Source organism: Electrophorus electricus, chromosome 14 (genome assembly GCF_041902795.1).
Source record: "Electrophorus electricus isolate QZ-2024a chromosome 14, ASM4190279v1, whole genome shotgun sequence".
NCBI lineage: Eukaryota > Metazoa > Chordata > Actinopteri > Gymnotiformes > Gymnotidae > Electrophorus > Electrophorus electricus.
In genome coordinates this window covers 17,519,724-17,532,660 of record NC_137510.1, presented here as the reverse complement: position 1 = coordinate 17,532,660, position 12,937 = coordinate 17,519,724, and the positions used below count along the sequence as shown (strand labels likewise).

The 12,937-nt window shown below is 40.3% G+C and overlaps 1 protein-coding gene across 3 annotated transcripts in view; it reads left to right on the top strand.

The window, feature by feature from the left end:
* grik2 (glutamate receptor, ionotropic, kainate 2) overlaps positions 1–12,937 on the top strand; it is a 120,899-nt gene that overhangs the window by 100,056 nt on the left and 7,906 nt on the right. For 2 of the 3 annotated variants that reach the window (XM_081696218.1, XM_027015447.3), the window contains one exon: positions 7,013–7,263. In XM_081696218.1, coding sequence (XP_081552344.1) covers positions 7,013–7,263 — 251 coding nt within the window. Of the gene's footprint in view, positions 1–7,012; positions 7,264–7,640; positions 8,257–12,937 lie in introns of those variants that run through there. The other variant, XM_027015464.3, reaches the window with a different exon arrangement.

Below are 12,937 nucleotides of genomic sequence, written 5' to 3'. Positions count from 1 at the left end.
TCATTCATTCATACCCCAGCTGCATTAGCTGCAAAAAAGAGAAAAAAAATCCACCACTAAATATCTGAGTCTGGGCAAAAAGCTTATACAAAAAAGCTTATATAAAATGGTGCTGTGGGAATATGAGACATACTAGGTCATTGTTCACATGCAAAGTTTTCACTTAGCACATTTATATGAGAGAATTAATAGAATGAATAGATTCAATTTTTCCATCCAATAGTCACGTGATAACCTGTGTAAAATGCTCAGATAGCACACACTCAGTGGCCTTTATGTCTATGAGAAGCTATTATTCTCTATAGCTGTTGATTGTGTTCACCTGGGACCTGTATTTCTTGCTATGATATTTAGTAATAAAAATACATGGACAAATATCAGGAATAATATCAACCATGTGCAGGCTAAAAATCAGTCAGTATGGTAATATGAATATCACATTTTACTGGTGTGTAAAGCATTCACAATAATTAGCATAATATAATTATACTGTTGATTTTGTATTGCAGATTAATAACGAAAAGTGGAGATTTATGAATAAATATAATACATGCTTATTTCTGAAGCATACATTGTAAAGCATAGTCTTTTTAAACTTTGCAGGTGTGTCCTTATATCATGCTCGAGATCTGTTACCACAATTGCTTACTACACTATATAAGCAGCTCATGAGAACATATTAACTGTCATGCTGTTATTTACCCAGCATAGGTAAATAAGTCAAATGCAAATTGGGAAGTTTCTCTTTTTGTAATAGTTTGGTTTCTGCATGTGCTCCTAACTGATGTGTTTCCATGGGTCTCAGACAGGGATGTGTGATGCATTTGAAGAAGCATTTCTTTGAAAGCACAAAATGAGTGAAATTTGAGGAGGCACCTTGATGTGAAAATCAAAGGCCTTTGGACCACTGCTGGAGGCAGACGGCATAGCCGCCACCGACATTTCAATGAGTCAGATCAGTGGGAGGCAGTCTGGACTCAGCTTGCTGCACTAGCGGGCTGTGAGCTTTGTCTTATTGTTTTCAGTGCACTGCTGTTTACTGTGTCTGGAATGTGTAGAAGTGTTGGGCCACCAGGGGCCTGTATCTCTTTTTGGTGGTTGAGGCCTATGTGCTACATGCTGCTCTGTCAGAGACATATGAATGCAGGCCCCATGTGAAATCTGTTCCATCTCTCCCAGCTGCTTATGCCAGAGAGCCAGTAAATCTACAAGCGGTCATGGAGAGCGTGTAGAGTGTGTGTCCTGGGACTGTATTGTGAAGAACACGCACAGGGCATTCGGAAACGAGTGTTTAGTATTATCTCTCCCCTGTGTGCCATTTGCAGGCAGCTCAGCATGAGGAATTTAAATTGCTAATCCTACCCTTTTAGTATCTGTCACCATAGGATGGCTGTTCTCCTCATCCTGGGCTCCATATAGCGTATATATAATTGGCTTTAACATAGCATGTTTGTCAGGTCACGCTAATAGCTGGATCTTTGATGGTGCTGAATGTAGAAAACCTGGCCAAACCCTCATGCTGTGGACAAGGTTAATGCTCAGACTGCTTTAGGTATTAAAAATTCTATTCTTTAAAAATTTGGTTAAATCAGCACTGACCTATAAGAACAGAAATCTGAAAAAGTGGTAAAATAGGGCCAGGATTAAACAATACTCTGTATCGTACTATAAAACAGTAGTTGTTGTAAACCTGTTCAGTTAGTCATCCTTGCTAAGTTTGGTTGCACAGTTCGAAAATGTCCAAACCTGGTGGCCTACATCAAGGAATGATGGAGTTTTTATCTTTGCAGCTGTTAAAGTATTTTTTGACCTCAAGTGACAAAAAGTAAAAAGCAAACAACACATGCTTTATCTTTACAGTAGTTAAAGCTAACTACTGTAAAGATAAAGCATGTGTTATTTGCTTTTTACTCCACTTATATATTTTAGTGGAAGTCCACTAAAAAAGAATTATGTGATCATTATCTGCATTTTTACAGTTGTGGAAACACTCTGTGACTTTGGACCTTTTTTTTTTTATTTTGCATATATATTTCAGGGGAAGGCCAAGAAAAACTAAGCAAATTGCTTGGTGTGAATCCTATGCATACAAACCAGAAATAAGCCAGAATAGGAGTGATCATAGGCAGTAAGAATAATAGATACATCAAAGTGGTTTGGCAGAAATAATGCTGGCAAAAACCAACAAGTTAGTATAAGTTGCAAAACAGTGAAGCGATGGTGGTAATGCCATGTGGGATCTGGAAAATATAAAATGTGGAGAATATACAGTGCCACCATAATCACTATATATTTTATAAATGGGTGTGTTACATGTTATGTCATAGAGCACACCCTCATTAAAATGCCTTACAGCCTATAAGAGGCAATTCCTTTGAGTAATTGTTATTTTTGTCAAATTTTGGCCCAAGTGCTGCTGTCCAGCTCTGCTCTATCACACTTATCTTTGGAGAGTGAGGGCTCACGCATGCTTCTTTCATGACACCAGTCACCATGCAGCCAGTCATCTAATTTTTTTGAGGTGCCACCTACCCAACATAGGTCAGTTTAACATGCTTGAAGGTGGAAACTAACTGGCAGATTCCCACAGTTGGATGCCTTTGCTCTGATTGTCAGGGAAAGAGGAACTAACCCATCCATCCCACTCATGGAGCATGGCCGGTTGTGTTGTTCTGGACTAATGACTATGAATAGATGTTCCATATCTGTGTGTAACAGACAAATTCAACACTGATTCTGTTTCACTTTTGGTGATTCAGGCTGACATTCAATAAACAACTTAAATTCATTAATACGTACTGTTGTTGTTTTTTTAAATTATTATTATTATTTCAGTTAAGTAACTTAATACACCATAGGGAACAGATGTATCTGCTGATCTGAAATTGTATTCTGCCCAACCCTGAGGACAGAGACTGCATGCCTTAAAGTAAACCTTTACATTCCTTACTTACTTGCATCGCTGAGCATGTTGCCACATAATGTATGCATATCTTACCCCTTATGCTCTTTTCACTCTTTTGATTTTTTTTGTACATGTAGTGATTTTTCAGATGATATTGGGCAGTAGTGTTTGTCCTCTGTGTGTAGTAGAAATAGAAAGCACCCAAGTAAGCTTTCAGAGCATGTGTTAGGCCCACTCCCCAGAGGGGTCATTAGGAGGAGCCATGTACAATACCATGTCATCAAACATCTGCTAGGAGTTTGTTTGTTCAAGACAGAATGCTAGCTTAAGAGTAAACTATTTCCCCCTCTGCCTCATCTCTCTGTCTCTCATGGGGAAACTCTCCCTCTCGCTTTATTTCTCTCTGTCTCTCTATATCATCCTTTCTCTGTATCTTCTCTCTCTCCCTGTCTCATTATTATGAGTCTACATTGGACTTCATTAGACAGTATTAATCACATTCTTTGTAAGCAGTGCATGTTTTGGTTGTCAGCAGGCTATTGCAGGATGTCAGCCTTCCAATGGGTGAGTCGTGAGTTACAGATTCGTGACTTGTAGAGACTAAACTTCGGCATCTAACACCTCAGGTCAAGGTGTACAAGAGAGTTCCACAAGAGAAGCAAAAAGTAAAAGGAACATTTCCCTGGGCCATTTCTAACATAAGAGAGCCTCACCAGTGGACTGTAGGGAGCAATCCATGACATATTTCAGTCAAGTGTTATCATACTGAAAATGTAAACAGATCCTATTCATTCTTTTCCACAGTGTTTATTACATAAAAAATTTGGAACACATTTATATGGAAATTGCTCTTACTAGGCTAAAAATAGACATACATCTTCTCATTGTTGGCAGGAGCTCATCTGAATTACTATGCAGGTTTACTGAGGGACAATACATTAGGGATACATTTGCTATTACTCATCTTTTAGTTGACAGAATACAGCTATGTGTCTTATTTGGAATTCACTCTTCCCTCTCATTTAATTCCCTTGGTTCTTCTGGAGGATCAGGTACTGGTGCACATACTGTGACTGGCTCATTTTCATTACTCAAATGTACATATTCAGGATATCACCACCAGCACATACATTGTTAAATGCTAACTCATATCATGAAATATGTGGTGCAGATATGTGATGTCATGTAGAGTATCAAGTGTTGCTGCCAAGAATAATCAAACAGTCAATTGAATGTACATACTACTCATAAATTACCTCCATTTCAAATGAAAGACTTGGTACCCATTAGGGACCAGTCAAAGCACAAGCTAATGGCCACCACATATAGTTAAGCTCAGATTTCATTTCTGACAGCAGTTTTCATTTCTGACAACAAAAACAAACACAGAAAGTGTGAGGAAAAACCATAAACTACGTATTTATTTCTAAAATGCATTCAGTTTTCAGTTTTTTTTGTTCTGCAGAGATTTTATAAGAGTAAAACTGCAGAAACCTGCTTCTACACATCTGTAAGATGGAAAAAGTCATTCCCTGAACCAAGGCATTGACTATGATAATTTCTGGCCATTCAAATGCCTGGACTCTCTAATATTATGTCAAAATGGTACTGAATTTGTTCTAAATCAATTAGAAATGAATTGCAAAATAATCAATCTGATGTTTATTAATAAACCTGTGACTTATTCTGGGCATCTGGGTAAATTTCAAGAAAAAATAACTTACAGGATATTCCCATTTTACCGCACAGATTTGAAAATTGACGTGATACAATCAAGAAGGATGAAAGAGGGGACTTTGTATGAATTGCCCTTGAGAGTCAGTCAGTCTATCTGTCTAGACAGGCATGCTCTGTGACAAAGTTTAGTTTTTCTCAGGTGTATTGGTGCTTTTCTCAAATTATTAAAATTTACAAAAACAATTAATGTATTTCTTGAAAATATGAATTCAAACAGCACCACAAAATGGATTACCTACAAAAGCTTGTAAATCAAAATTCTTAGTTTGTCTCAAATGTAAATGTTTATGTCACTGAAAATGTCAGTGCCATCGGAATGACAAGTCCTTGTATCATTGTTTGCAAACAAATTAGTTAAAAATCTTAGGCATCAATATCAACATAATTAGTATTGATTATATCAATATAACACTGTACATTGTAGGTATTTTCTGATTGCTAAGGTTTTGATGTGAATGACCCAAAATGACTAAAAATGCACTTTCATATTTCATATATAGGATTCATATTTATGCTTTTACTGTTTGTAATGTAATTTGTCAACAGATTGTATCATTGCAACACAGAAAAGAAAGACAAGGTTGTTGTATAGCAGTCCCCTTCATACACATATTCCCCTTCACTCTTTCTCTCTCTCTCACACACACACACACACACACACACACACACACACACACACACACACACACACACACCCCTACACAGACACACATGCACACTCCCCTTCATACCAACACTCCTTCATACACACATTCCCCTTCATAAGTGAAAGTCAAGATTCACCTGAGAGCAATAATCATGCAACAATCCTGCAATTAACTAATGGCAAAAAGTTTTGGTGGGTAAGATTGTTCATCAGAGAACACTATAATATATTTTGATCAACAGAAGAAATTGATAATGAATGAAACAGCAGACAATTGTACATCATAATTTGCATGAGTGTGCCAAAGGATTTGCTATTTGTTCAAAAGAATGAGAAAATGCTTTTATGATTACATGACTACATGATGGGGAAACTGAAATATGCCCACACATCAAATCACCCAGCAAAACATTTCAAAACTCAAGTACCCGACAATGAAGACTACTTACATTTACATTTATGGCATTTAGCAGATGCTCTTATACAGAGGGACTTACAAAAGTGCTTTAACGTTTATTCAGAGTACATCCTAGCCAGTACAGTAGGTTAGAGTCCAATATACCAATGAACTAGAATACTGTTGAAATACAGGGATCAATGCTAATGCCTATAAGTGCAAAAATACATAAGCTCTATCTTAGACAACAATAAGTACAATAAAGTACAACTATTTGTTGTTAAAACAAAGAATAATAATAGCCTTGCTTCCTTTTTTGGTAGCTGTTTCATATACTGCACTTATGACTAAACTATAAATTCTGCCCCCCCCAAATAAATAAATAAATAAAAATCTTGTGAATTAAATTGACAGTCATTAAATGGCAACAGAGGTCAATGTGTCATGTTTCATACACTAAGTCAACAGTTACGATGCACAGTGATTCTGCAGACAGTACTACTGCTCTGTATATCCATTCATAGTTTTCTGTGCTTCAAAGCATACCGTGATGTGAGCTCTGGGGTAGGTTAGATTTGAGTTTATTAGATGAGGGCAAAAGCACAACTATTTTTAAATAGCCTAGACAAAATTAACATGCTCATTATGGAGGCCCAACTGTAGGAACATTATTATTGTCAGGACACAATAGGGAAGAGTTTGTGTTCTCAGCAGAGATCAGAAGTCGATTGTTCTAATGAATGGGGCGAGGTGGGGGGAGGAGGTCGTGGAGGATTCTCTTGGCACATGCCAGAGCCCAAAACAAGGCTGGCACAGGAGAGGCGAACGCTTCACCGCGCACGCCTTGGGAAGACATTTGTTCATTAAACCAAACAAACCAATGTATACTGTAAACATTACCTCAAATTAGGTATGGCTGCTATCTTAATTAGACAGAAAATAAATAGATAAAAGGGAAAAATGCCAATCCCACGAACGTAATTTGGTTTTATTGGTGTGTTATCAGTGGTGCCCTGGGAGCTGTGTTCCAGCAGGCGGTGTTCAGCCTGAGGGCTTTCTGTGGCTCCCACAGTGCTCCAGTTGCATTAGCTTTCTCGTCTAACCACCAGGCTTGCAGGAAACCTGTGTGTTGTGTAGAACCATGACGTTTCTTGCCATAGCAACAGATTTCATTCCCTCATGTAAACAGAATGTTTCTTTGTCAGCTTTTCTGCTTCCTATCTATTCAGTATCCTCCAGTGTCTGCTCAGTTGCCCACAATTCCTTTCTAGTCAAGAGATGAGCCTTCAGTAGCTGATTGCATTGCTTTGGCCTTTTGACCCTACAGGCTCTCCATACCGAGATAAGATTACCATAGCGATCCTGCAGCTGCAGGAAGAGGGAAAGCTACACATGATGAAGGAGAAGTGGTGGAGAGGCAACGGCTGCCCTGAGGAAGAAAGTAAGGAGGCGAGTGCCCTGGGCGTGCAGAACATCGGTGGGATCTTCATCGTTCTGGCTGCTGGCCTCGTGCTCTCTGTCTTTGTGGCAGTGGGGGAGTTCCTGTATAAGTCTAAACAAAACGCACAACTCGAGAAGGTAAAGAAACCTTTTCCAACTTCTGGACTGCAATGAAAGTGTGACATTGGTTCTGTGTGAAAAACTGCAGCTGATCCTACTCCATGCTGTTTTTGTTTTTTGTGGGTTTTTTTTGTTTTAAATGGAACTTGTTTTCCTCACAAGATTGGATAGGTGCACTAATGTTGAATTTGGTCATTCAGTCTATTTCAAAATTGGACTAAGTTAGCTCACAGCATATAAACAAATTCACAGTAATGGACATCCATTCAAGGAGTCTAGAGCCATCAGAAATTCATCTGACGGGAAAATATACAAATGTGATCTTGTAGAAATCTGTGTCATCTGGGAGTCAGGAATAAAAAGTGAGATGCATTATTATTAATTATATTTTACAGACATTGCCAGTTGGAGAGCAAGCAGCTCTCCTTGATGTATGTCTCTGAAGACAGAGTGGATTTGGTTCATTTGCTCAGATGGCTGCTATGGTTATCAGCATATCTCACCTCAACAGCTCAGTCTCATTCTCCCCATTCCACTTCATTCTTTCTCCCCCTACTGAATAAGGAAATGTGGGGTTAGAAAGATCCATGCTATTTGTTAAGGGATTTGGAACAAGATCAGTAACACCAGTTTAATTGCTTAAAAGTATTTAATGTTCACATAATTATACTCATACACAATGTTGTCTAATACATATTCTTAATTTAATACACTGTTTTAATTGAACAGTCTTCTTTTAGTTTTATCATTTAAATCTTTTTTAAGCTTTGTCCAAGGGAAATATATATTTGTTTACAATACAAATAAATACAGTCTTCCTGCAATAATGACTCTATCCTTGAATCATGAACTCACTGTTCCAAATAACCAAGTCCTTAATTCCGTATTAAGGACTATTTATATTGACTGAATCCCTATTTACATTGAACATACATCACTGTGTTCTATAGATTAACAATTACCATGTCTTTAATAAGGATTTAAAGGTTCATGTCCTAAACATTAGCCAATTTCCAGCTGAACTGATATTTCACCACATTGGTTGACCAGGTCACCATATAACAACATCAAAAACATGAGCATGTTCTTGGCTTTTCTTGTTGAACCTTAGTGAAAGCGTCGACCTCCCCTGTGACAGCTGAGTTGTTAGTCCCATATGTGCGCCCCCACTTAGCCCCTCTCAGCAGGGGGCTGGCTTTAAGAGCCATCTTCAGCACCCTCCATCGATCTCTGCAAGTGATTTTGTTTGTTCGCTGAAAGCTACCATATTGATGTTTTGAGTTATTCTGTTGTGAGGTGTTGCGGTGCAGGCTGATCCTTGGTTACAGTCACATGGAGATGAGAAGCTTCCAGCCAAGGGCAAAGGACAGTGCTGATAAACAGTCACTGGCTGCAGAAACTGAGATGTGTGGCCCAGTAGCTTTTAAGCACTCTTTCTTGTTGCCATGGAATAGGACACATTGGATGTAGGGAAAGTGATGGTGAGAGTGATTATGCAATAATGTGTTGAACAGGAGGTAGCAGGTCCAGACAAAGCCTTTCTGTGTCGGGTTTAAGCTGTGCTTTTCACACCATACAGCACTGCAGAAAATATAAAATGTGAAAACAAACATCACTTTTCTAGCGATACAAGTCAAAACAACAACCATATAACAATTTTTTAAGTGTGAAGTGTGAAGTGTGAATGTTAATGACCTACTTGTTATATTTGACTGTTATGTAACATATTTTCAACATTTTTGCAGTGTTTGCAGCAGTAAAGGACCAGGAAACAGCTTGTATTTAACAAGTGTAACATTCAGCAGCGCTAGGACTCGAATTTAACAGGGGAAATTGGGGAAATCAAAAGATGTATATAACACTACAGTAGTAGGGAATTTTCAAACAGTGCTCAAACTAGAAAAAAATTATTTAATGAAAATGAGACATAACCTAACTAGAACTATAAGCAACAATATTTAGAAACACTAATATTGACTAAATAAAGGCAAGAGTAGAGGCACACAGCCTCCAGGAAATGCTTGCTGTGCTCCTCTCCACCTATCCATAGGACCAGACCCCAAGTTTGTGGCAGATGCCACACAGCTCTCTTCTCATGGGTCAGCCATTCTTGGTGGCTCAGGCAGCCCTCATAAAGGACCTGTGGTGTGCAGTCCTGAGTCACTCACTCTATGGCTTCACCGCGGCCAAAACCCTGGCCTTTTACATTTACCTAAAGCTTTTATCCAAAGCAACTTACAATTATGACCAAGTACATCTTGAGGGTTAAGGGCCTTGCTCAGGCCGAATACAACCTTCTGAATACAAGTCAAGTACCTTAACCACTGAGCTACCACTGCCCACCTTCTTGGGTAGGTGCAGTGCCATTGAATGCCAACTGTGGAGCTCCTCTGGCCCTCCAAAGCAGAAGAAAAACTGCTCGAGTAGCAAAACCACCGCTGTGACCATGCTCTGGTCCAGGACAGCATATGCCATGGCCACTTAATGAAATAATCCATGGCCATGAGTACATAGAAGTTCCCAGTGTTGTTGGTGGGACAGGAGACAGGATATCAGATTAGAGAGACTGAAGCATTCGATTGCTGAATTGGTCTCTTCTTGCAGTTTTTGCACATAGAGTTGCACATCTATACAACCTGGCTAGTAGAATCTGCTGCCTACACTTCAGCACCTTTCCTATGCCAAAGTTCCCCACCCCCATGCTCTACGCTTAGCACAGCCTTCCTCAGACTCTATGGCACCAGCAAGTGTCAAATATGCTATCCAGGCATCAGCTTCTCCCACACATGGCACAGTTGGAGCCATCCACGCACCCAAGAGAGCTCTACATCCTCCTCCTGGGTGCGGCGGAACTCCTCAGAGTCGAGTCTGCTGTTGGGGGTAACAACAACAGTAACAGTGCTTGCCTCAGTAACCTCTGCTCTTTCCTCAAGGCATACACAGAAATGGTATTTTTCAGTGCTACACAGGTGGTAAGACAGGGCATCGGCTTTAGCATGTAAGCATCCAGCATAGTGTTGGATGGTAGAGTGGTAGTCCTGCAGCACTGTGAACTAGCTCGTGCCCTGATCCTCAGGCTCTCTTAACTGCATGTGTCAAGTCAGCAAAGTGTTATCAGAACACAGGATGCAGGGGATACCATAGAGTTAAGGGTGGAAATGGATTAATCTCATCTTGATAGCCAACAGCTTTCTCCTCATGCAGCTCTCTTCACATGCAGAAGTTTACAATGACAGCTGTAATATGCAAAAGTTCTCTCACCCTATCAGGGATCTGACAACCAGCACCGGCACTGTGTTCACCTCCACCACCACTGGCGCTGTGTGTTCAGCTCCTCCAGCACTGGTATCTTCACCTGCATAAAATTGTGCTGTTTCCATCCTGACAGAAAGCTTCACTTGCTTCATCTTTAAACCCAGTGTTTCCTTCTTGAGGCCAAGCATGTCCCCGTTGTCTCAAGGAATCCAAGTTGAGCATTCTTGCATCCTATATAAGTGTGAGCCAATACTCCTGCATTCAGCTCCATGACCAGGAGCTGCTTCCTTCCTCCCATGTCAACTCAAATGCTGTTGACTGATTTGAGTTGGACTTTCATCGCTTCCTAGCTGTTGTTAGTGTGAAGGAGCACGACACTTGTGCCTGTGTTGATGAAGGCAGTAAGGTTTTTCCCATCTATGCTGCACTCAATCCTAAATCTGCATCAACAGTCAATCTTCCCTGCTGCGATGTTGACACTGGGGGCTGTTCTTTCTGGAGGCTGTAGTATTGGCTTTTTTATGGCATTTTTATGGCATAGTTGACACTTTTATCCAAAACAATTTGCAATTATGATGGAATACAACTTGAGCAATAGAAGGCAAAGAGGCTTGCTTTGGGGCCAAACAGTGGCAGTGGTTGGTTGACAGTGGTGGGGCTTGAACTGGCAACTTCCCAATTATTAGTCAAGTATCATAACCACTGTCCATTCTCTCTTCCTGCACCACCACCATACCGGGTTGTTTCTTGTCTCCTCGTCCTTTACCACATAGCACTGTGCTCCTTATCATGGTGGTTTTGCTATGAGTAGTTCTGTCCTCTCTGCCTCAGAGCTGCTTGGCTGGTGCCCTTGCTGCCTCAGCTCCTCCAGCAGTAGAAAGGAAGGAAGTGTTCCAGCGATCTCTTCCTGTGCACTCTAATGCTGGGTATGCCTGCTATGTACAGTACACTTTCCATTCTCCCTGTAGACAACACCCTTCCAGGGGCAGCTGGCTGTCTACAGTGCCATCAGCATCTGTCTGAAATATCTCTGAAGGACTGTGGTCAGTGCTGTAAAGTCATCATGTTACTCTTGCTGCACATCCATAAAAGCGTATAGTGCTTTCTCCTCCAGTGCCAAACACAGTTGTGTTATGGTGATAGCTGCTGTCCAGCCATGGTGCTGAGCAACCACTCACAGCTGTGCAGAGTATGGCTCTCAGGCACCGTCCCCATTGTAGTATGGTAGGCGGATGTGTACTGTCTCTCTTGCTGTGCAGCAGATAGACTATTTTACTGGGCCTTGCCGCGTTGTTTCCTTCACCATCTTACCCAGCCAGCTGCCTCACTCATAATGGTATGTGCCCATCTGGAAAGGGGCAGGCGTAAAGCTCAGTACCCTGTCTTCTTCCTTTGGGCTCCATCTTCTTTGATTTTCTCCAGCTCAGTAGAAAAATCTCATTTCTGACACCCATGTAGCATTGGCATTGAAGAAAGACCAGGAAACTATTTTTTTCCATTAGAAATGCTTTTCCATTTAACTCAGTCTAGTCAATTCAATGGGGGAAATGGAGGAAGGTAACAAAAATAATATACATTAGGACGGTAGAGCATTTTAAGCACTACTCAATACAAAAAAAAAAATAATGAAAATGAAACATACTACTTAGAAACACTAATGTTTAATTAATAATGGCAATGATAGCAGTCTGAGAAAGCATGAGACAATGGGATTGGAATGCTGGGTAAGGTGGGAAAGCACATATACAGGGATCTGGGACCATTACACTCTAGATCCTGGACTCTCCTTTTCAGATCATCCCCCCACCATCAAAAGAATGTGGCTGCCACTGCAAAAACTTGATTTGGTATCAAAGAATATTTCTTTGTGTATTTTTAAGGCATGCTTGACCATGCCTGTCCAGCTGGTATGTTCAGTCACCTTGTTATGTATCACAACAAGATTCTCAGGATCTATACAATTAAAACAGCCTCACAGCTCTGTTATACTTCATAGTAAGGGTTAGGTCCAGCATCATATTTTTCTGTATGACATTCACTCTTTCCTCTAAACCCACCTCTGGTGTTTGTTACCAACAAGCTCTATTTTTGTATCGTCTGCCAATAGGACCCTGCTCCATTCTAAGTTCTAGTGTTGCTTAGTGAACTCTAGGTGCTTAAGTTTGTGGTTTGATAGCAGCAGCAACTTTTTTCTGGCAAGGCTTCCAAATAGTTTGTTAGCATGGAGGTAGCATATCATTATATTTATGGAGACTTTGTGACCCCAGGATGAAACTCCTGCAACTGTCCAACTGTAATACTTGGAAAAGTTTTGCCTCTCAAACTATCCTCAGAACTGTGAACTATGTGTACCTGGCAAAAGGTACTTTTGTCCTCTTCCAGGCAGAATCATCACAGCCCAGTCATTAGGAGCTAAACAGTGCTTAAAGTATGAAGA